The sequence below is a fragment of the Leptodactylus fuscus genome, chromosome 8 (assembly GCF_031893055.1).
Source record: "Leptodactylus fuscus isolate aLepFus1 chromosome 8, aLepFus1.hap2, whole genome shotgun sequence".
NCBI lineage: Eukaryota > Metazoa > Chordata > Amphibia > Anura > Leptodactylidae > Leptodactylus > Leptodactylus fuscus.
In genome coordinates, this window is record NC_134272.1 from 95,853,320 (window position 1) to 95,878,162 (window position 24,843).

The 24,843-nt window shown below is 48.7% G+C and overlaps 1 protein-coding gene across 1 annotated transcript in view; it reads right to left on the reverse strand.

The window, feature by feature from the left end:
• Positions 1 to 3,832: 3,832 nt before the first annotated feature.
• Positions 3,833 to 24,843, reverse strand: part of ADCY5 (adenylate cyclase 5) — a 108,712-nt gene continuing 87,701 nt past the window's right edge. Inside the window, exons 7-21 of the mRNA XM_075284715.1 lie at positions 23,607 to 23,748; positions 21,549 to 21,689; positions 17,504 to 17,526; positions 15,884 to 16,028; positions 15,353 to 15,450; positions 12,966 to 13,053; positions 8,583 to 8,699; positions 8,268 to 8,432; positions 8,005 to 8,180; positions 6,656 to 6,682; positions 5,922 to 6,054; positions 5,570 to 5,833; positions 5,284 to 5,488; positions 4,903 to 5,027; positions 3,833 to 4,823 (exon numbers count right to left, since the gene is read on the reverse strand). Coding sequence (XP_075140816.1) covers positions 4,695 to 4,823; positions 4,903 to 5,027; positions 5,284 to 5,488; positions 5,570 to 5,833; positions 5,922 to 6,054; positions 6,656 to 6,682; positions 8,005 to 8,180; positions 8,268 to 8,432; positions 8,583 to 8,699; positions 12,966 to 13,053; positions 15,353 to 15,450; positions 15,884 to 16,028; positions 17,504 to 17,526; positions 21,549 to 21,689; positions 23,607 to 23,748 — 1,978 coding nt within the window. The 3' untranslated portion in view covers positions 3,833 to 4,694. The remainder of the gene's footprint in view (positions 4,824 to 4,902; positions 5,028 to 5,283; positions 5,489 to 5,569; positions 5,834 to 5,921; positions 6,055 to 6,655; positions 6,683 to 8,004; positions 8,181 to 8,267; positions 8,433 to 8,582; positions 8,700 to 12,965; positions 13,054 to 15,352; positions 15,451 to 15,883; positions 16,029 to 17,503; positions 17,527 to 21,548; positions 21,690 to 23,606; positions 23,749 to 24,843) is intronic.

Here is a 24,843-nt window from a genome sequence, read left to right on the forward strand (position 1 = left end):
TCTGGTCCTGGTGTGACAATCTGGTGTAAGATGTGCCCAGAAGAGGAGTACATTGCCTGGGGGTCGGGGCTCTGACGTGAGGATATGTGGGTGTAATAAAGTGTAACACAGACGTTCACTGACAGCAAGCAGAGTATATCCACGCAGTCTATAGGGCAGGCCTGGCCCTGCAGTGAGCTGTACGCACCTGGTGCGGGTGTCCTGGGCGGCGCTAGGCAGGGATTGATCGTCTTGTTTCAGGTTTGTCTCTTTATGATTCTTATTAACTCCTTAGATTCTGCTTTATCTCCTCCTGATTGTCTTCAGTCACATCCAGAGCTGCGTTCACACATCTGCTGATTCTTTCTCAGGTCGCATGCTCTTGTTCAGTCTCTTTATGCAGCGTACTCTGCCGTGGTGCATTGTGGGAGATTTAATGTGTGCTGTGCCGTGTCTTGGGGTAAATTCACACAGTCCTCTTCTCCGTGCAGGTATTTTTCTGCAGTGTTTGTTGGGTTTTGCTCTGTGCAGTTTTAGCTTCCAGTCTGTGTCATTGTCTTGTCATATTCCTGAGGGTTTGCAGATAATCTGAAGACTATGGGGTGTCTGGAGCAGGTCACCCATACAGTATACAGTATCCTAACAGGCACAGGAGGGGGTGGGGTCTAATCCTAACAGGCACAGGAGGGGGTGGGGCCTAATACTAACAGTCACTGGAGGGGCTGTGGATACGGGGTGGGGCCTAATACTAACAGTCACTGGAGGGGGTGGGGTCTAATCCTAACAGGCACAGGAGGGGGTGGGGCCTAATACTAACAGTCACTGGAGGGGGTGTGGATACGGGGTGGGGTCTAATCCTAACAGGCACAGGAGGGGGTGGGGTCTAATCCTAACAGGCACAGGAGGGGGTGGGGTCTAATCCTAACAGGCACAGGAGGGGGTGGGGTCTAATCCTAACAGGCACAGGAGGGGGTGGGGTCTAATCCTAACAGGCACAGGAGGGGGTGGGGTCTAATCCTAACAGGCACAGGAGGGGGTGGGGTCTAATCCTAACAGGCACAGGAGGGGGTGGGGTCTAATCCTAACGGGCACAGGAGGGGCGGGGACACGGGGTGGGGCCTAATACTGATAGTCACAGGGGTGGGGCCTAATACTAACAGGAGGTCACGTGGCCATTATACAATGATGACACTAGGGTCACAGAGGATTGGACATCTTGGTGTTTAAAGGGTCTAAGTGTTTGGGGGGTCACAGGGGGGTCATCATGAGTTACGTCAGGTTCTCTCCAGTCACATCCAGAGCTGCATTCACTGTTCGGCTGGCTTTGGCTTCTATCTTCCAGACCAGCAGGGGGCAGCATGTTACTGGAGTATCAGATACTTTGTCTATATAATGTCCAGGTCATGCAGAATGTTTCAGACCCCGCGTAGCAAAGTGAAGCTCAAAATGCTGCAAAAAAAGGCCAGAACTTGCCTACGCTGTGGGGATGAGGATAGACGCAGCACAAAGACCAAAAATACTGCGCTTCTGTAGTTTGGGGCCTCAGCCTAAAATAGGGATCTGGTGTAACCCCCTCCCCCACCGCCCCGCGGCAAATAATCGGCACAGACACCGGTAAAACAGCATTTAATGTAGATGTAAATAGTTTCCATGGGAAATCAACGCTGCACCAAATGACCAACAAAAGACGTCGCCAGTGTGGGTGAGGCCTGCGAGCACAGGGTGTCAGGGGGGAGGGGTCTGCATGGACTGAAATGGGCGTGGCACCGATGGAAGCAAATAACGGGGTGTCAATAAAAGTGAAATCTAAATTATACAACAAAGGTACAAGAAATCTAGAGATATATGAATGTATATCATACACAGGACGACCGGGCAGCGCCACAGGGGGGCGCCACAACACAGCTCGCTGCACATAATGGTGACCCCGTAGTGACTCATCCCTGGGGCTATCAGCACCCTGCATCACAGTATGGGGAGCACAGCAAATCTGTATAGTGTGAGGTTCAGGCGGCTGGTGCGGTATTTGGGAATTAGATGTGTTCTCTTATATATATATGTATTCATGGAGTGTGTGTATTCTGCTGTATATTGCGGTATTTGGGGTGCATTCCTTTGCTTACAGTATTTGGGGCGCGTTCTGCCCCAGCAGACTGTGCCCTAAATACCACAACATATGACAAAATGCACCCAAAATCCTGCAGTATACATATTGCTTTATTTGGGGTGCACTTTGTCATATGTTGCGGTATTTTGGGCACATTCTTCTGTATATCGTGATATTTGGAGTGCATTTTGTCATATGTTGTATTATTTGGGGCACACTCATTTTGTCACATGCTTTGATTTTTGGGGCACACTTATGTATATTGCAGTATTTGGGGGTGCACTCTGCTGTGTATTGCAGTATTTGGGGCGCACTCTGCTGTATATTGCAGTATTTGGGGCGCACCCTGCTGTATATTGCAGTATTTGGGGGTGCACTCTGCTGTGTATTGCAGTATTTGGGGCGCACTCTGCTGTATATTGCAGTATTTGGGGCGCACTCTGCTGTATATTGCAGTATCTGGGGCGCACTCTGCTGTATATTGCAGTATCTGGGGCGCACTCTGCTGTATATTGCAGTATTTGGGGCGCACTCTGCTGTATATTGCAGTATTTGGGGCGCACTCTGCTGTATATTGCAGTATTTGGGGCGCACTCTGCTGTATATTGCAGTATCTGGGGCGCACTCTGCTGTATATTGCAGTATTTGGGGCGCACTCTGCTGTGTATTGCAGTATTTGGGGCGCACTCTGCTGTATATTGCAGTATTTGGGGGCGCACTCTGCTGTATATTGCAGTATTTGGGGGCGCACTCTGCTGTATATTGCAGTATCTGGGGCGCACTCTGCTGTATATTGCAGTATTTGGGGCGCACTCTGCTGTATATTGCAGTATTTGGGGCGCACTCTGCTGTATATTGCAGTATTTGGGGGCGCACTCTGCTGTATATTGCAGTATCTGGGGCGCACTCTGCTGTATATTGCAGTATTTGGGGGCGCACTCTGCTGTATATTGCAGTATTTGGGGGCGCACTCTGCTGTATATTGCAGTATTTGGGGCGCACTCTGCTGTATATTGCAGTATTTGGGGCGCACTCTGCTGTATATTGCAGTATTTGGGGGCGCACTCTGCTGTATATTGCAGTATTTGGGGGCGCACTCTGCTGTATATTGCAGTATTTGGGGCGCGCTCTGCTGTATATTGCAGTATTTGGGGGCGCACTCTGCTGTATATTGCAGTATTTGGGGGCGCACTCTGCTGTATATTGCAGTATTTGGGGGCGCACCCTGCTGTTTATTGCAGGATTTGGGGCGCACTCTGCTGTATAGTGCAGTATTCGGGGCGCACTCTGCTGTATAGTGCAGTATTCGGGGCGCACTCTGCTGTATATTGCAGTATTTGGGGGCGCACTCTGCTGTATATTGCAGTATTTGGGGGTGCACTCTGCTGTGTATTGCAGTATTTGGGGCGCACTCTGCTGTGTATTGCAGTATTTGGGGCGCACTCTGCTGTATATTGCAGTATTTGGGGGCGCACTCTGCTGTATATTGCAGTATTTGGGGCGCACTCTGCTGTGTATTGCAGTATTTGGGGCGCACTCTGCTGTATATTGCAGTATTTGGGGGCGCACTCTGCTGTATATTGCAGTATTTGGGGGCGCACTCTGCTGTATATTGCAGTATTTGGGGCGCACCCTGCTGTATATTGCAGTATTTGGGGCGCACTCTGCTGTATAGTGCAGTATTCGGGGCGCACTCTGCTGTATAGTGCAGTATTCGGGGCGCACTCTGCTGTATATTGCAGTATTTGGGGGCGCACTCTGCTGTATATTGCAGTATTTGGGGCGCACCCTGCTGTATATTGCAGTATTCGGGGCGCACTCTGCTGTATATTGCAGTATTTGGGGTGTATTTAGTCATTTGCTGTATACTGCACTGTCTGTGAAGCTGCCCGGTCTGTATCCAGAGAAATGCAGGAGGGTGAGGAGATGAGAAGCGACTCGTACTATACAGGGTGAATACACGTCGTGTGCTCAGTTCGCTCGGCGTCTGCCTTTGTATAGAATTTACAAAATATATCATCTGTGGTTTTTTGTTTTTTTTGCTAGATCTCCACGCTAAAATATTACAAAATAAAATTACAAAAAGGTGCAGATCTTACAGCGAGTCAGGGGCGCGGTCCTAAAGTGAACCTGTGACCGGCCGCCCTGTGCCGGGGTTATCTCTCGCCCCTCCGCGGCGTCTCCAGGTTCACTTTAGGTTTACATGTAATAATCCCATCTGGAGTAATAAATCTGGAGACCCCGTGTTCTGGCCACATCCTCATCCATGGCTGGTGTCAGGTAGCAAATCCCATAGAATGGGTCTGGTCACAAGGAGAAGGCCACGGGACGGTCCTGGCGTTGGGTCCTTGTACATTGCCGTCGGTACCTTAATACATTCCTTCCTTCATAGAGGAAATCAATGAGTCGTATCAATAAATATCTCCGTCCTGCGCTCGTCTCCCCGCTCAGGAGTTTGTACGTTCGTGAGCGTTATCTTTGGTCAAACACCCGTCAGCCTGCCGGAGCTCCTGGTTCATGCGGCTGCTGGCAGCCACTTTGGCTCCTCGCCGGCGGGCACATTGGACATGTATCAGTGCACAGTAGTGGCTGAGCTTCTCCCGCGTCGCTAACTGCTAGAGGGTCCTTGATTTAGAAAATAGGTGGTCATCTCGCCTTTGCCTTTGACCTTGACCACCCCTCTGCACTCCAGCGAGTAGTTACAGGCGGCCAGGACCTGCTGCAGATCAGCCGTCACCTGAAACGCAACAATGACAATAAGGAACGGAGCAGAAAGGATCCAAACCTCAGCTACACAAGCGCGGACCCGGACCCACCTGAATCCTCTCGGGGACACCAGTGCTGTCCATACGACTCGCCACGTTTACAGTGTTCCCCCAAATGTCATACTGGGGTTTACGAGCTCCGATGACTCCAGCGACCACCGGTCCAATGTTTAGCCCTGAAATACAACATGACATGAGCCTTGTTTCATCCTACAGCCACCAGCTCGGATCTGCCAGGGCCAGACCTATCACCACCCAAAAAGTCAGTGCAGGCCCCCAATCCCCATTATACACATAGAAAGCCAAGGACCCTCGAGATTCATTTTCTAGGTCTACGATCCCAGACTCCTAGGATTCATTTAGGGGTCTGGGCTCTCCTATATTTTGGAGGTTTGGTCTGGGCCTTGGTGCCAGTCTACACCCCCTACCCACCGATCTTCATCTGGAAGTTGTTGAATGAGTGCTCATTGATGTATTTCATTTGATCCATCAGCCTCATCGCATAGTCCGCCAGCGCCTTGATGTGAGACTTCCCAGCCTTGTCGTACGTTGTGTCATTCAGTCCTGAAGCCGCCATGTACGTGCTGCCAATTGTCTTGATCTTCTCCAGCTGCCGAAACTCGTCCTCACTGATAATCTGAGAAATACCAGGAGGCAGCCATATTGTTTATTTGAGCCTTGAGCTTACAATATTTTAGCGTCCATTTCTTTGCCTCACCTCATCGAAGTCAGCGATGATCTCATTGAGGAGCCGCAGACACTCAACACCTTCATTGTTGGCCTCAAGTTCCACATAGAATTCGGAGAAGTTGCTGATGGAAGCGAACATGACGGCCACGCACTCGCAGGACTGGTAATACAGCTCGTCGTTTCGTCTCTCCCGTGCAAGAAAATGTGCGGCCACGTCCTTCGGGAGGATGTTGTGCAGCAGACGGCGGTTGTAGGCCTGCAGCTCCTCCATCTCCTCCTTCTCCTCAGTGGCCTGAAGGACAATAAGAAGACATAAGACACACGAGCTTGTGCTGAGCCCCTGGATCCGCCACAGCCCCCCAATGTCTCCCCTCCTGTACCTGAAGCTTCCATAGAAAGTCCAGCCTGGCCGTGGATTCCACCTGCTGAGCGTGCAGGTAGAGCGCCAGCACGAAGACGCTGATGATCACGGGGGTGGCGATCTTCAGGGTAACTCTGGGAACCCCGTCTGTGCTGTGGAGAGCCAAGGAGACGTCTGATCGAGGGCGATAGTCAGTAACTATGACAAAAGGGGCCACATGCACACCCTGCCACTGGGGACTGCGCAGCTCTTGACTGGATTTGAACTTTCCCTTTAAGAACCATTTACCTTTAATATTTTTCACACAATTCATTGTATAAATAATCTCCATAACACAATATTGTTCTGCTCGCACAGCTGTGGGTTTGTTACAGTGTCTCAGTCTGGGCTGTTTAGCTCTTAGGGGACATAAATGTACCAAACAGCTGTGCAATGTGCAGGCCCGAGCGGGGTCTTTGTGTTCTCCACATTATAGCAACTACAGCGCGGGCATCAAATGTGGTGACGGACGGTATTACCGCACAACGAGGCGGCGTACAAATGCTGGTTCTATAGGTGAGCCTGGGGACGCAGAAAAACTGCACATCAGTGTCTGTGCAAATCATGGCCGCCTGTCAGCGGTGCTGCGCTCGCAACGCCAAAAACACACAGCAGGGGAGAGTCCCCTGTATCCCCGGGCACCGGATCCAGCTCGCCCAGGACACTGACCTCCGGGGACAGAATACAATAGACCAGACAGTGCGGTTATCTTACCAGTTCATTGTGGAATTGGAGAATTCACTGGAAGAGAAAAAGTACAAAAGTAATAAGTAATTAGCAGCAATAATAATTAGTAATCAGTAATAATAAGTAATAGTAATTAGTGATGAATAGTAATGAGTAATTAGCAATAATAATTAGTAATAATAAGTCATTGTAATGGGAAATCATTCACACAGAGGAATCTGGGCTAGTTCACACGGGGGTAAAGAGGCGGCTGATTTCGCTTCAGAATCCGCCCCTTTACAATAGCGGTCTGTGTAGATAGACTGCCAGCAGAAATGCGACGTGACCTTGCTTCGTTTTCCGCCTGAAGAAAGCGATAGAAGTGAATGGGAGGCGAAAAATCAGGCTTTTTTTTTTTTTGCATAAAACCTAGCTTTTTTTTTGCAAAAAAAAAGCGACCGAAACAGCGAGGCTTTTTTTTTTTGGCCCATTCACTTTACGGGAAGGGAAAACAGCCTGGCTTCTTTTGATGCTGATTTTACAAAAAAAAGCTACAAAAAAAGCTCCTAAAATTAGGAAGCTTTCAGGACCAAAATAAGCAACATGTAATTTAAGTGTGAACTAGCCCGATGAGGCGATCCTCTGCCTCAGACACTGACCCTGCAGAATCCAGAGCAGAAAGCTGAAGCTGCTCAGTCTTAGATACAGCGAGGCTGCTCAGTCTTAGATACAGCGAGGCCGCTCAGTCTTAGACACAGCGAGGCCGCTCAGTCTTAGATACAGCGAGGCCGCTCAGCCTTAGGTACAGCGAGGCCGCTCAGTCTTAGACACAGCGAGGCCGCTCAGTCTTAGATACAGCGAGGCCGCTCAGCCTTAGATACAGCGAGGCCGCTCAGTCTTAGATACAGCGAGGCCGCTCAGTCTTAGACACAGCGAGGCCGCTCAGTCTTAGATACAGCGAGGCCGCTCAGTCTTAGACACAGCGAGGCTGCTCAGCATGAACCTTGCACCATTGAGCAGGGGCTTCAGGCTGCAGTGTAACCACGGGGCAGATTCCCAGAATGCAACGCACCAGAGGAAGCTGAGGGCAGCTGCTGACCAAGCAGGAAAGGGATTTCAGCTCTGAAGCCTGCAGAATAGTGAGTGCAGCTCTGGAGTAGAACAATGTCCTGCCTATAAGGCCCCATGCACACCACACATGGTTTTTGGTTCTCTCTGACTTCGCACACGATTGTGTTATTTACATGTCCGCGATGGTCCAAGAGCCCAGAAACAAATCTCCAGCCAGGCCCCGCCCCTGCGCAGTTACTGACGTGTATACACATATATACATACTGGTGTGTCATGCATCTCCATACTATATCATGACCTATAGACGCGCCTGTATTATTACTCACATCCCATTGGCCGCCACTAGGAGATCCGCATTGTCAAAGAGCGCCACCTGTGGGATCTCCACAACCATGACGTAGACCAGGTCGATGATCAGCATCAGAATGAGCTTCCCGATACTGCTGATCTGCAGAAAGACGGAGCAGGCGAGGAGGCTGAGGAGGATGCACGAGGTGAAGTACTGCAAGGAAGGAAGAGGGAGAAGTCAGCGGCACAATCCCTGAGCCGGCCCTTTAAGGCCCCTGCACTACTAAGGGCCACACTTTACCTCTGGGAAGTTGCAGTTGGGGGCCGGGTCCCCGCAGAATCCGCTCTCAGTGGACAGGCTGTAGTTCAGGGCGGAGTTCCTCACCAGACACGGGGTGACGCTGTTCAGGGGAAGGTTGTACTCTGCAGCCAGGCAGCTCCGCAGGTCCGTATTACTGCACATGAACTGGAAGATAAGAGACCCTGCAGTTAGAACTGCAGCTCTAGAGGTGACTAGAGTATATGATATGATGGCAGATTTGTGAGTGCAGCTCTGGAGGTGACTGGAGTACAGGGCTCTGTGCAGATCCTCCTCATTGTCATTGTCCATTCTTACCATGTTAATAAATGAAGAGAGGAAGACGAGGATTATGGTGACGATTCCCACCGCTGTGCTGTTAATCCGAGACTGCACAATCTTTTTAGATAAAGTCTGGAGCGGAGATGGAAAGAGCTGCGAGAAACAAAGAGGAGGAGGAGGTTACTCCAGAGCCAGAGAGCTTACAATCTACTCATGTCAGTGTTATACACTATGTATTAGAGATATATAGTCCTAGGAGCCCTGACAGTGTCATACACTATGTATTATAGATATATATAGTCCTAGGAGCCCTGACAGTGTCATACACTATGTATTATAGATATATATAGTCCTAGGAGCCCTGACAGTGTCATACACTATGTATTATAGATATATATAGTCCTAGGAGCCCTGACAGTGTCATACACTATGTATTATAGATATATACAGTCCTAGGAGCCCTGACAGTGTCATACACTATGTATTATAGATATATATAGTCCTAGGAGCCCTGACAGTGTCATACACTATGTATTATAGATATATACAGTACTAGGAGTCCTGACAGTGTCATACACTATGTATTATAGATATATATAGTCCTAGGAGCCCTGACAGTGTCATACACTATGTACTATAGATATATATAGTCCTAGGAGCCCTGACAGTGTCATACACTATGTATTATAGATATATATAGTCCTAGGAGCCCTGACAGTGTCATACACTATGTATTATAGATATATATTTATAGTCCTAGGAGCCCTGACAGTGTCATACACTATGTATTATAGATATATATAGTCCTAGGAGCCCTGACAGTGTCATACACTATGTATTATAGATATATATAGTCCTAGGAGCCCTGACAGTGTCATACACTATGTATTATAGATATATACAGTCCTAGGAGTCCTGACAGTGTCATACACTATGTATTATAGATATATATATATATAGTCCTAGGAGCCCTGACAGTGTCATACACTATGTATTATAGATATATATAGTCCTAGGAGCCCTGACAGTGTCATACACTATGTATTATAGATATATATATAGTCCTAGGAGTCCTGACAGTGTCATACACTATGTATTATAGATATATATAGTCCTAGGAGCCCTGACAGTGTCATACACTATGTATTATAGATATATACAGTCCTAGGAGTCCTGACAGTGTCATACACTATGTATTATAGATATATATATATATATAGTCCTAGGAGCCCTGACAGTGTCATACACTATGTATTATAGATATATATAGTCCTAGGAGCCCTGACAGTGTCATACACTATGTATTATAGATATATATAGTCCTAGGAGCCCTGACAGTGTCATACACTATGTATTGTAGATATATATAGTCCTAGGAGCCCTGACAGTGTCATACACTATGTATTGTAGATATATATAGTCCTAGGAGCCCTGACAGTGTCATACACTATGTCTTATAGATATATACAGTCCTAGGAGCCCTGACAGTGTCATACACTATGTATTATAGATATATATAGTCCTAGGAGCCCTGACAGTGTCATACACTATGTATTATAGATATATACAGTCCTAGGAGTCCTGACAGTGTCATACACTATGTATTATAGATATATATATATATAGTCCTAGGAGCCCTGACAGTGTCATACACTATGTATTATAGATATATATAGTCCTAGGAGCCCTGACAGTGTCATACACTATGTATTATAGATATATATAGTCCTAGGAGCCCTGACAGTGTCATACACTATGTATTATAGATATATATAGTCCTAGGAGCCCTGACAGTGTCATACACTATGTATTGTAGATATATATAGTCCTAGGAGCCCTGACAGTGTCATACACTATGTATTATAGATATATACAGTCCTAGGAGTCCTGACAGTGTCATACACTATGTATTATAGATATATAGTCCTAGGAGCCCTGACAGTGTCATACACTATGTATTATAGATATATATAGTCCTAGGAGCCCTGACAGTGTCATACACTATGTATTATAGATATATAGTCCTAGGAGCCCTGACAGTGTCATACACTATGTATTATAGATATATATAGTCCTAGGAGCCCTGACAGTGTCATACACTATGTATTATAGATATATATAGTCCTAGGAGCCCTGACAGTGTCATACACTATGTATTATAGATATATATAGTCCTAGGAGCCCTGACAGTGTCATACACTATGTATTATAGATATATATAGTCCTAGGAGCCCTGACAGTGTCATACACTATGTATTATAGATATATATTTATAGTCCTAGGAGCCCTGACAGTGTCATACACTATGTATTATAGATATATATAGTCCTAGGAGCCCTGACAGTGTCATACACTATGTATTATAGATATATATAGTCCTAGGAGCCCTGACAGTGTCATACACTATGTATTATAGATATATACAGTCCTAGGAGTCCTGACAGTGTCATACACTATGTATTATAGATATATATATATAGTCCTAGGAGCCCTGACAGTGTCATACACTATGTATTATAGATATATATAGTCCTAGGAGCCCTGACAGTGTCATACACTATGTATTGTAGATATATATAGTCCTAGGAGCCCTGACAGTGTCATACACTATGTATTGTAGATATATATAGTCCTAGGAGCCCTGACAGTGTCATACACTATGTATTGTAGATATATATAGTCCTAGGAGCCCTGACAGTGTCATACACTATGTATTATAGATATATACAGTCCTAGGAGCCCTGACAGTGTCATACACTATGTATTATAGATATATACAGTCCTAGGAGTCCTGACAGTGTCATACACTATGTCTTATAGATATATATAGTCCTAGGAGCCCTGACAGTGTCATACACTATGTATTATAGATATATATAGTCCTAGGAGCCCTGACAGTGTCATACACTATGTATTATAGATATATACAGTCCTAGGAGTCCTGACAGTGTCATACACTATGTATTATAGATATATATATATATATATATATATATATATATATATAGTCCTAGGAGCCCTGACAGTGTCATACACTATGTATTATAGATATATATAGTCCTAGGAGCCCTGACAGTGTCATACACTATGTATTATAGATATATATAGTCCTAGGAGCCCTGACAGTGTCATACACTATGTATTATAGATATATATAGTCCTAGGAGCCCTGACAGTGTCATACACTATGTATTGTAGATATATATAGTCCTAGGAGCCCTGACAGTGTCATACACTATGTATTGTAGATATATATAGTCCTAGGAGCCCTGACAGTGTCATACACTATGTATTATAGATATATACAGTCCTAGGAGTCCTGACAGTGTCATACACTATGTATTATAGATATATAGTCCTAGGAGCCCTGACAGTGTCATACACTATGTATTATAGATATATATAGTCCTAGGAGCCCTGACAGTGTCATACACTATGTATTATAGATATATAGTCCTAGGAGCCCTGACAGTGTCATACACTATGTATTATAGATATATATAGTCCTAGGAGCCCTGACAGTGTCATACACTATGTATTATAGATATATATAGTCCTAGGAGCCCTGACAGTGTCATACACTATGTATTATAGATATATATAGTCCTAGGAGCCCTGACAGTGTCATACACTATGTATTATAGATATATATAGTCCTAGGAGCCCTGACAGTGTCATACACTATGTATTATAGATATATAGTCCTAGGAGCCCCCAGACTATACTACACTATGCCAATTTAAAGTGTGAACCAAATTTGTTCTTTCTGAAACGAACCAGGGACCAGAGCCGCCGACCATGACACTAATCTTGAGAAGTTCACCCAGCTCTAATACTAAGCAATGACTTCAGTGACAACTTCTCCTTCTCCGGGGTTGTCACAGAATACAGGGAATCTGCAGCCTTTGACATAACAGCAGTAGATGAAGAAAGTGCGGGGCGCTGGAGGTTTTGCCCTGAGATGCAGGCGACTGTCGTAAAATATTCAGAGTCCGGCGATCGGCCTGTGTTTGGTGAGCGCGGGGGGATAACGTTATTAGAAGTCGCCTCTGGTCTGGACGCCAATTATTTATTGGGTAATGGATTTCATCTATTTCCTCTTGTAGACATTAAATGTCGCTGAGACAGACGGATATAAATGACGGCGACTTACATAATTATAATCTAATGACCCAGGGAATAAAAAAAGGAGGGTGGAGCAGGGGGTGGGGGAGGGGCAGTCAGGCAGGGGTTAAGGTTGTTCCTAGCACACAGATTGTCTAGACCGGAAACAACTGTAACAAATCCTCAGCTATGAGAACTATGAGATCAGGATTCAATTAATGGTCCCAGTCACTGACAGCAAGCAGAGATCTAAAAATATGGAGGAACTTTCTAGAGAACCCGCAAGTCCCTCAATGAGGCACTGCGGCCACTCACCTTGATACAGGAGTAGATCAGAGAGACGCTCAGCACAAGGATCAGGATGAGGAAGCAGGCGAGATAGAAGCCCAGCATGAAGGTGGAGCTGCAAACAGAGAACAAGGGGGTGATTATAACAGGGCGAGAATAGAGACCCCCCAGACTGCACCCCGACACAGCACCACGCTCACAGCTCCCTCAGACTACACCCCAAGACAACACCCTGAAAGAACACTGCAAACCCACCTGCTCCCAGACTACACCCCAACAACACTGCAAACCCACCTGCTCCCAGACTACACCCCAACAACACTGCAAACCCATCTGCTCCCAGACTACACCCGAACAACACTGCAAACCCATCTGCTCCCAGACTACACCCCAACAACACTGCAAACCCACCTACTCCCAGACTACACCCCAACAACACTGCAAACCCACCTGCTCACAGACTACACCCCAACAACACTGCAAACCCATCTGCTCCCAGACTACACCCCAACAACACTGCAAACCCACCTACTCCCAGACTACACCCCAACAACACTGCAAACCCACCTGCTCCCAGACTACACCCCAACACTGCAAACCCACCTGCTCCCAGACTACACCCCAACAACACTGCAAACCCACCTGCTCCCAGACTACACCCCAACACTGCAAACCCACCTGCTCCCAGACTACACCCCAACACTGCAAACCCACCTACTCCCAGACTACACCCCAACAACACTGCAAACCCACCTACTCCCAGACTACACCCCAACAACACTGCAAACCCACCTGCTCCCAGACTACACCCCAACAACACTGCAAACCCACCTACTCCCAGACTACACCCCAACAACACTGCAAACCCACCTGCTCCCAGACTACACCCCAACACTGCAAACCCACCTGCTCCCAGACTACACCCCAACACTGCAAACCCACCTGCTCCCAGACTACACCCCAACACTGCAAACCCACCTGCTCCCAGACTACACCCCAACAACACTGCAAACCCACCTGCTCCCAGACTACACCCCAACACTGCAAACCCACCTGCTCCCAGACTACACCCCAACAACACTGCAAACCCACCTGCTCCCAGACTACACCCCAACAACACTGCAAACCCACCTACTCCCAGACTACACCCCAACAACACTGCAAACCCACCTGCTCCCAGACTACACCCCAACACTGCAAACCCACCTGCTCCCAGACTACACCCCAACAACACTGCAAACCCACCTGCTCCCAGACTACACCCCAACAACACTGCAAACCCACCTACTCCCAGACTACACCCCAACAACACTGCAAACCCACCTGCTCCCAGACTACACCCCAACAACACTGCAAACCCACCTGCTCACAGACTACACCCCAACAACACTGCAAACCCACCTACTCCCAGACTACACCCCAACACTGCAAACCCACCTACTCCCAGACTACACCCCAACAACACTGCAAACCCACCTGCTCACAGACTACACCCCAACAATACTGCAAACCCACCTACTCCCAGACTACACCCCAACAACACTGCAAACCCACCTGCTCCCAGACTACACCCCAACAACACTGCAAACCCACCTGCTCCCAGACTACACCCCAACACTGCAAACCCACCTGCTCCCAGACTACACCCCAACAACACTGCAAACCCACCTGCTCCCAGACTACACCCCAACAACACTGCAAACCCACCTGCTCCCAGACTACACCCCAACAACACTGCAAACCCACCTGCTCCCAGACTACATCCCAACAACACTGCAAACCCACCTGCTCCCAGACTACACCCCAACAACACTGCAAACCCACCTGCTCCCAGACTACACCCCAACAACACTGCAAACCCACCTGCTCCCAGACTACACCCCAAGACAACACTGAAGACCAACAGACCGTCAGAATATACGCTGAGACAATTTCTGGAGACCCCCGATCCCTCAGTCTAGAGGATCTCTAATACATCTCTCCTAAAACCATATGTAGTGACCAGCCAGTGAAGCTCAGCAGTAGCTATAGGCAGGTGCATTCTCAGCAGGGGCCCTCGGCAGCGCCTCTTGGCCCCACTTTATACCCGCTCACCTAACCTACTCATATCATGGACTGTTATGAGAGAACCAAGGGGCTCAACAGTAACCTGGACCACATGATGGATCCAGGGGGCTATCCCTTTAAGAGGTGACCTACACAAGTGAGTTTTGGGTTAAGTATTACAGCTCTGTCCCAGTCATGTGATATACACACGGCCGTGTGTCCCTAGAAGAACAATACGAAGGTTCCTACATGGCAGCAAGCAGAGATCCTGAACACTGTGAGGAATTCACATAGAAACTGGAAGACTATGAACCTTTCCTTCTATACTGCCACCGACTGCAAGGAACAAAAGAGCAAAATCTACTCACTGCGGAACAATGATGATCTGCACGAAACATACAAAGAGGAAGACGATAAACGCGCACGCAACATACGCTCCAAACCGATCGTCCACCTGCTTGGAATACTGAAACGAAAGAAAAAAAGGAGTCAAGTGAGACTCTGCGGTTCCTCCTGTCAATTTAACATTTATTTTACAGCAAAGACACAAATCCCAGCTCATCAAACGTGGTGAACTACAACTCCCATGATAACATTCTGTGCTGCCTGCCGCCACCAGCAGGGGGAGCTCACTGCATACAGAATTGATAATGACATCAGTGGGACCTGTAATTATGCAGCAAGCTCTCTCTAGTGGTGGCTGCAGGTAGCACACTGTCAGTATATACTATATATATATATATATATATATATATATATATATATATATATATATATATATATATACACACTGATGCCATGATACAAGATATAAGGTTGCAGTGAGCTTGATGTGCAGATACGTCTCATGGAGATGGAGGACATGAAATTGTATAGTCCCATGGACGGCGACCTATCACCTTCTTCTCCAGGTCAGGCTCACGGAACGTCAGCAGAATTTTCCGGACATGTTCTGAGCGCAGCCGGTCAATACTTCGAGCATCAATAGCGCGGCCCAGAAATTCATCCACTTCATCCTCAGGGTTCATGTTCTCCTGAATGCTCCTAAGAGAGCGGGCACAGAAGACAAAGGGTTAATAGAGAAGGACATAAATACTTGGCATTCACCAGATGTTACACACATGACACAGGCCACAGCGGCGGCCATGACGGAAAGGGGCACAAACGCTTACAGACGTTTCTGGCTTCAATGAATCTAAAAATAAAAATGAAGCAACTTTGTAAACAGACCCCAATGAGTATCCCGTCCTGGGTCGTGTCTGCAGCTCTTACGTAGAGTCATGTGTCTCCGCCGTTACAGACTACACACTAACCTGCAGTCACGTGTCACCTTCCATGAGTGCGCCTAGGAGGCCCTCCATGATGACAGAGCAGGGGCCCCCATACTGCCCTTGCACAGGGGCCCCTGCAGTATAATGAAGATGATAATAGGCGATCATGTGCATTCTGATCCCTGACCCTCAAGGCCCGCAGCCTCTTTGGTGGTATATTCTTTCCAGTATCGGCGCCCTGTAGCCTTAGGATGGTATCACAGAGTCGATGACACAAGTGTTCCGGTGCACGTCCATAGTTCAGGCTGAGGAAAGGGTTAATGAGTGCATTTTCCATGCGCCTTATGTTTCCAGGCTCCCGGAGGACAGAGGGGGTCACTTCTCCGAGAACAGGAGGAGCCTGAGACATTTTACCCGTGAGAAAAGCAGCGTCCCAGGGGCATGAGCAGGAGACACTCTGATCCCTGATATAAATACAGCTGAGCTGCAAAAAAAACCTCATAGCAAGAACTACAAGTCCCAGCATAAACATATGTGCGACATAGATGGGGGGGGGGGGGCACACAGCCCCGCTTATACAATCCCCGGGGCGCTGCAGCATCTCACACACAGGATACAGCCCACAGCCTTGCTCATCACTGTGGATAACGGGGGGATTTCTGATATATCTGCTTACTGGCAGGGAATGGAAACCTGGCCTGGCCTTATACTTCTCACTGCTGAGTGTTTGTTGCAATGTATCAGAGCAGAGGATCCTTTGAACTAAACATAAAGATCAGCATAAATCTCTCACCTGTCCTGTTTGTTACAATGTATCAGTGCAGGTAACATGTATCAGCCTGAACGGGCTTTATAGAGGATTGTCTAGACTGGATACAATTGTAGCAAACCCTCAGCTGGGTCAGGGCGGCTTGTGGTCATTCACTGACATCAAGTCGAGAAAAAGGCTTACACCGACCATTAGCCATCACCTGGAGGTAAGCGAAACGTCTGATGTACTGACAGAAATAGGGTTATAACGCCTCTGTAATTGTAAGAACCTTGTAAGAGGACGGAGGTGATAATCCCGGGGCGGCTGCCAGGTTCCAGGATTTACAGATTACAGAGAAATGGACACCAGACATGTAGAAAGCAGACGCCACCGAGTGCACAATGACGGGAGATGCCCCACAATCCATATGTGGTTGGTTTATGGTGTTTGGGCATTTCATGTTCAGAGGAGTCACATCAAAATTTCTGGCCACTTACTTGTCTTTAGGATCTTCAAATCCCTGGAAAACAAAAAGAGATTATATAAGAATAGGAGACTGTATAGGGGAGCACAGGTCTGCAGAAGTCTGTATAAGAGTGCACAGGGCTGGAGAGGTCTGTATAAGGGAGCACAGGTCTGGAGAGGTCTGTATAGGGGAGCACAGGTCTGCAGAAGTCTGTATAAGAGTGCACAGGGCTGGAGAGGTCTGTATAGGGGTGCACAGGTCTGTATAGGGATGCACAGGTCTGAGGAGATTGTATAGGGGTGCACAGGGCTGGAGAGGTCTGTATAAGGGTGCACAGGTCTGTATAGGGGAGCACAGGTCTGCAGAAGTCTGTATAAGAGTGCACAGGGCTGGAGAGGTCTGTATAGGGGTGCACAGGTCTGGAGAGGTCTGTATAAGGGTGAACAGGTCTGAGGAGATTGTATAGAGGAGAACAGGTCTGCAGAAGTCTGTATAAGAGTACACAGCGCTGGAGAGGTCTGTATAGGGGTGCACAGGTCTGTATAGGGGTGCACAGGTCTGTATAGGGGTGCACAGGTCTGAGGAGATTGTATAGGGGAGAACAGGTCTGCAGAAGTCTGTATAAGAGTACACAGCGCTGGAGAGGTCTGTATAAGGGTGCACAGGTCTGGAGAGGTCTGTATAAGGGTGCACAGGTCTGGAGAGGTCTGTATAAGGGTGCACAGGTCTGGAGAGGTCTGTATAAGGGTGCACAGCGCTGGAGAGGTCTGTATAAGGGTGCACAGGTCTGGAGAGGTCTGTATAAGGGTGCACAGGTCTGGAGAGGTCTGTATAAGGGTGCACAGGTCTGGAGAGGTCTGTATAAGGGTGCACAGGTCTGGAGAGGTCTGTATAAGGGTGCACAGGTCTGGAGAGGTCTGTATAAGGGTGCACAGGTCTGGAGAGGTCTGTATAAGGGTGCACAGGTCTGGAGAGGTCTGTATAAGGGTGCACAGGTCTGGAGAGGTCTGTATAAGGGTGCACAGGTCTGGAGAGGTCTGTATAAGGGTGCACAGGTCTGGAGAGGTCTGTATAAGGGTGCACAGGTCTGGAGAGGTCTGTATAAGGGTGCACAGGGCTGGAGAGGTCTGTATAAGGGTGCACAGGTCTGGAGAGGTCTGTATAAGGGTGCACAGGTCTGCAGAGGTCTGTATAAGGGAGCACAGGTCTGGAGAGGTCTGTATAAGGGTGCACAGGTCTGGAGAGGTCTGTATAAGGGAGCACAGGTCTGGAGAGGTCTGTATAAGGGTGCACAGGTCTGGAGAGGTCTGTATAAGGGATCACAGGTCTGGAGAGGTCTGTATAATGATGCACAGGTCTGGAGAGGTCTGTATAAGGGTGCACAGGTCTGGAGAGGTCTGTATAAGGGATCACAGGTCTGGAGAGGTCTGTATAATGATGCACAGGTCTGGAGAGGTCTGTATAAGGGTGCACAGGTCTGGAGAGGTCTGTATAAGGGTGCACAGGTCTGGAGAGGTCTGTATAAGGGTGCACAGGTCTGGAGAGGTCTGTATAAGGGTGCACAGGTCTGGAGAGGTCTGTATAAGGGAGTACAGGTCTGGAGAGGTCTGTATAAGGGTGCACAGGTCTGCAGAGGTCTGTATAAGGGAGCACAGGTCTGGAGAGGTCTGTATAAGGGAGCACGGGTCTGGAGAGGTCTGTATAAGGGTGCACGGGTCTGGAGAGGTCTGTATAAGGATGCACGGGTCTGGAGAGGTCTGTATAAGGGTGTACGGGTCTGCAGAGGTCTGTATAAGGGTGCACGGGTCTGGAGAGGTCTGTATAAGGGTGCACGGGTCTGGAGAGGTCTGTATAAGGGTGCACGGGTCTGGAGAGGTCTGTATAAGGGTGCACGGGTCTGGAGAGGTCTGTATAAGGGTGCACGGGTCTGGAGAGGTCTGTATAAGGGTGCACGGGTCTGGAGAGGTCTGTATATGGGTGCACGGGTCTGGAGAGGTCTGTATAAGGGAGCACGGGTCTGGAGAGGTCTGTATAAGGGTGCACGGGTCTGGAGAGGTCTGTATAAGGGATCACGGGTCTGGAGAGGTCTGTATAATGATGCACAGGTCTGGAGAGGTCTGTATAAGGGTGCACAGGTCTGGAGAGGTCTGTATAAGGGTGCACAGGTCTGGAGAGGTCTGTATAAGGGAGCACAGGTCTGGAGAGGTCTGTATAAGGGTGCACAGGTCTGGAGAGGTCTGTATAAGGGATCACAGGTCTGGAGAGGTCTGTATAATGATGCACAGGTCTGGAGAGGTCTGTATAAGGGTGCACAGGTCTGGAGAGGTCTGTATAAGGGATCACAGGTCTGGAGAGGTCTGTATAATGATGCACAGGTCTGGAGAGGTCTGTATAAGGGTGCACAGGTCTGGAGAGGTCTGTATAAGGGTGCACAGGTCTGGAGAGGTCTGTATAAGGGTGCACAGGTCTGGAGAGGTCTGTATAAGGGTGCACAGGTCTGGAGAGGTCTGTATAAGAGTACACAGCGCTGGAGAGGTCTGTATAAGGATGCACAGGTCTGGAGAGGTCTGTATAAGGGTGCACAGGTCTGTATAAGAGTACACAGCGCTGGAGAGGTCTGTATAAGGGTGCACAGGTCTGGAGAGGTCTGTATAAGGGTGCACAGGTCTGGAGAGGTCTGTATAAGGGATCACAGGTCTGGAGAGGTCTGTATAATGATGCACAGGTCTGGAGAGGTCTGTATAAGGGTGCACAGGTCTGGAGAGGTCTGTATAAGGGATCACAGGTCTGGAGAGGTCTGTATAAGGGTGCACAGGTCTGGAGAGGTCTGTATAAGGGTGCACAGGTCTGGAGAGGTCTGTATAAGGGTGCACAGGTCTGGAGAGGTCTGTATAAGGGTGCACAGGTCTGCAGAGGTCTATATAAGGGAGCACAGGTCTGGAGAGGTCTGTATAAGGGTGCACAGGTCTGGAGAGGTCTGTATAAGGGTGCACAGGTCTGGAGAGGTCTGTATAAGGGTGCACAGGTCTGGAGAGGTCTGTATAAGCGTGCACAGGTCTGGAGAGGTTTGTATAAGGGTGCACAGGTCTGGAGGGGTCTGTATAAGGGTGCACAGGTCTGGAGAGGTCTGTATAAGGGTGCACAGGTCTGGAGAGGTCTGTATAAGGGTGCACAGGTCTGGAGAGGTCTGTATAAGGGTGCACAGGTCTGGAGAGGTCTGTATAAGGGTGCACAGGTCTGGAGAGGTCTGTATAAGGGTGCACAGGTCTGGAGAGGTCTGTATAAGAGTACACAGCGCTGGAGAGGTCTGTATAAGGGTGCACAGGTCTGGAGAGGTCTGTATAAGGGTGCACAGGTCTGGAGAGGTCTGTATAAGGGTGCACAGGAAGCCCAGGAACTCCAAGCTACACCTGGCGATATCTACATCTACACATCGCCCCTTGATGTCCATAATAACTTTGTCCCCTGTGAGTTATAGAGAACCACCAGGAAAGCACATTGTCCCCATGGACCTTAGAAGGAGATATCACAACTGGTCAGATCTCCGAGGTCTCTCAGCTTCTGTTATTGTGACGTTATCACTCGACCCGAGGGCGAGAAGACAAGAACAGACGTGACAACATTCACACCTCACAACAGGCTGAGACCCGACAACGTGTGTATGCGCTGTGTGAGCGAGAGGGACGGGGAACGGCATGGAGGCAGAAAGGTACAGGCTGGGTATCAGATAGGAAGTTAGGCATTGGGTGATGGAGACATGAAGTTAGACACTTGGCCATGGAGACAGGACGGTAGAGGCAAGGTGAAGGTGACAGAAAAGAAGGGGCTGGATAATGGCGTCTGGTTGTGGCAGACAGAGCAACAGAGACTAAGTGATGGAGACAGGAAGATAGAGACTGGCTAATAGAGATGAGGAGATAAGGACGGGGTGATTGAGGCAGAAATGAAGGGGAGCTAGGAGATGAAGACAAAAAGATAGAGGTGAAGGAGACTGCTAGGAATGGCCTGGAATACAGAGGCTGGTAAGGACGAGAAGACTGGATGAAGGTTTTGGAGGCGAGTGATGAGCCACATACCATTCTCTTCATCTCCTTGGACACTTGGTTGGGTCCCAGGTGGTTGTAGAAGTTCCGCTCCACGCCCCAGTGCCCCGGGTTGTGCCCTATAGAGTTGGTCCTCTGGCGATTCATCTTTGCAATCATCGCCTTTTCTTCCTTCTGCAGAAAAGAAAGACCATTGATGTTCAGGACAATCCACAGGGGAATCTGCAGGTGAATGTGGACACTGCCCCTCCCCCCCACACCCCAATCTAATCATGCCCATCACCCATATACAGAATGCAGGGATTTTGGGGTCACCCGCTGTAACATGGGCTTCACCCCAGTGTCCGAAGTTATAAAGGCACAGCGAGTCTCCGGGTGCTGGAGCCTGAAGGACAACGTTTTCCTTGGCACGAGCTCCTGCCCTATAATCTAATAATCCCGGGGACTCGGATTCTGGATCCGGTAATTTAATTACATCGATGTTTGTCTTTCATTACATCCAGAGAGCAAAATAAATCCAGCGGGCTCCAAAAACCGAGGATTAAGGGGCCGACAGGATTGGAGGTAAGAGGGGCAGATTATCCGGATAACAGATCCAGATCATCTCCACATGGGAAAGTTCCTGGAAGTGACCCCGAAAGCTGCAAAACCAGTCCCCTTACACAGGTCAGCGGGCGCAACTGGGGCCCCGCTCTACAACAGGGGACCCTCACGATCAGCACGTCACATAGACATTAGAAGGAGGGAGGCTATCAGGGAATGATGAGAGTCATAGTTGTCAACAGTTGGTGGGCCACAGGTTATAGGAAAAACGGGAATTCTCAAGCCTACTTGGCCCCCATATTCAAAACCCCACATTCTCCAGGCCACAGGGCCCCCACATTCATAACCCCACATTCTCCAGGCCACAGGGCCCCCACATTCATAACCCAACATTCTCCAGGCCGCAGGGCCCCCACATTCATAACCCCACATTCTCCAGGCCGCAGGGCCCCCACATTCATAACCCCACATTCTCCAGGCCGCAGGGCCCCCACATTCTCCAGGCCGCAGGGCCCCCACATTCTCCAGGCCGCAGGGCCCCCACATTCTCCAGGCCGCAGGGCCCCCACATTCTCCAGGCCGCAGGGCCCCCACATTCTCCAGGCCGCAGGGCCCCCACATTCTCCAGGCCGCAGGGCCCCCACATTCTCCAGGCCGCAGGGCCCCCACATTCTCCAGGCCGCAGGGCCCCCACATTCTCCAGGCTGCAGGGCCCCCACATTCTCCAGGCCACATTTATACCATTGCCCTCCATACATATCAGCAGGGGTCATGTTCAGCAACTTACAAGGCCTTTCCTTACATCATAACTTACACTCCAGTCACACCCAGAGCTGCATTCATAATTCTGCTAACACATTAGTTCTTAGACCTCAGCCACATCCAGAGCTGCATACACAATGCTGCAGAATGTAATGTCCATTGGGAGCCATCCTTATAGCAGAGTCCTGCTGACACTCCTGGCCATGCTCTATGTAACACCAGAAGGGGGCAGCAGTGAGATTCTAGAGCCTGAGCGCTAACTGGAAACCACAAGAATTCTGAGTGTAGCTTTGGATGTGACTGGAGCATGTACAGGTATAATGTAGTAGTCACATGGAGATGTACTAGCGCAGCTTGTGGAGTGTTAGGTGCGAGTCCTACCATTTGTCTCCTAGAGCCAGCTGCATGTTTAGGACTGGACACCCCCAAGTTCTCTTTACTTGGATTCTGCCAGGGATGATGGGAGTTCTCAATGGATTCAGAAGAGGAAGCCAAAGGGGCGAGTGTCTGGTATGAGCGGTGGTGGTGACATGAGGACAAGGCCTCTCATCTACACAACTCGCCAAGATGATGATCTGTCCCTGGGTAAGCTGAGTGGCCCTGACTAAGGCTGCTATTACCGCAGATGTCACCCAGCTTTCCCAAGATCTGTCTATGATAAATGCATGACTAGGCCGAGGTGTCACTCAGAGCTCTAAGAAGGTGACCCAGTAACGATGGCCATATTGGCGGTGTATGGCCAAGTAATGGCGGATGACAGTGACGGGACACATCCCCCGCTCTTACTCTCTTCTGGCTGCAGCGGACGATCAGGAAGGTCTCGATATTGTGCTTCTTCAGATACGGGTTGCGTTCTCCTCCAGTTCCGGGCTCCACCTCGTAATCTCCATTCAGGTAATTCAGAGTTGCCTTTGTGATGTGAATGCGGCTAAAACACAAAAGTGAAGTCATAACCGGAAAAACGCGTCACATGAATGGCGTCAAAAATGGCGATTATGACGATTCTACATGATACTGAAATAATAAGATCTAGTTCCGGTGACACAGCTGAAGGTTTGTTACAATGTATCAGTGCAGGTAACGTATCAGTCTGCACCAGGCTGCTAACCTCATAGACAGGACGCAACTGTAACAAACCCTCAGCTGTGTGACAAGATCAGGAAGGATTTGAAGTCTCTGTAACCAGGAATATTCGCCGTTGCTGCAGTGAGGACAGATCCTGAAAACGATGAAGATCTGTAAGACAAGGCCTAGCAGAAAGCTGTGAGCTGCTCACGCGTGTGCTGTGTCCGTGCTCACCACTAGTACACGGACACATTCATCTGTAAGGTGACATATACACACCCGTGTATGATCACAGGCCCAGGTATACAGCAGTGAGCAGACTCTTACACCCCTCCATGTTGTGGCCCAGGCTCATTAGTTGAGGTGAATGTGTCCGTGTAGTGCTCACACGTCATCCTCAGTCACACACTGGACACGCATGTGCACGTGGCCTGATAATAGACTATGTATAGGGGGCTAGTCTCTTAAGACGCAGCACACTGGACGTCGCGTCACCCGATATCAGTCATTTCATGGTATTTGCACATTAATTGTCGCATTATTCCGGCCGTCGCACCATTTACAGCCCGTTACATTATACAGAATAATCTGTTCATTAATAATATTAGATTTGGGGCCAATTAAAATGTAAATGAAGGATCCTGCACGGCCGAATATCATAATCTGGCGCTGATATTCATGGACTGTGACCCCGCGCTGCCCTTTTATACCGCCTGTCACCTCCTATCAATCAGGCGGTCACAAATCGAACATTCACATCAATAATGAGCAAGTCAGGGTGGCAGCGGCGAGCGGAGCGATGGTTAAATGGGGTCAGAAGGTCAACGCTCCATCACCAGCTCACCGCCAACCGGAGAAGCGCAAGACACCGAGACAATGGAAAGAACAAAGACTGGAATAATCTCATAATCCAAGTGATAAGAAGAAGCCAACAGCAATCCCCTGCAAATAAGGATGA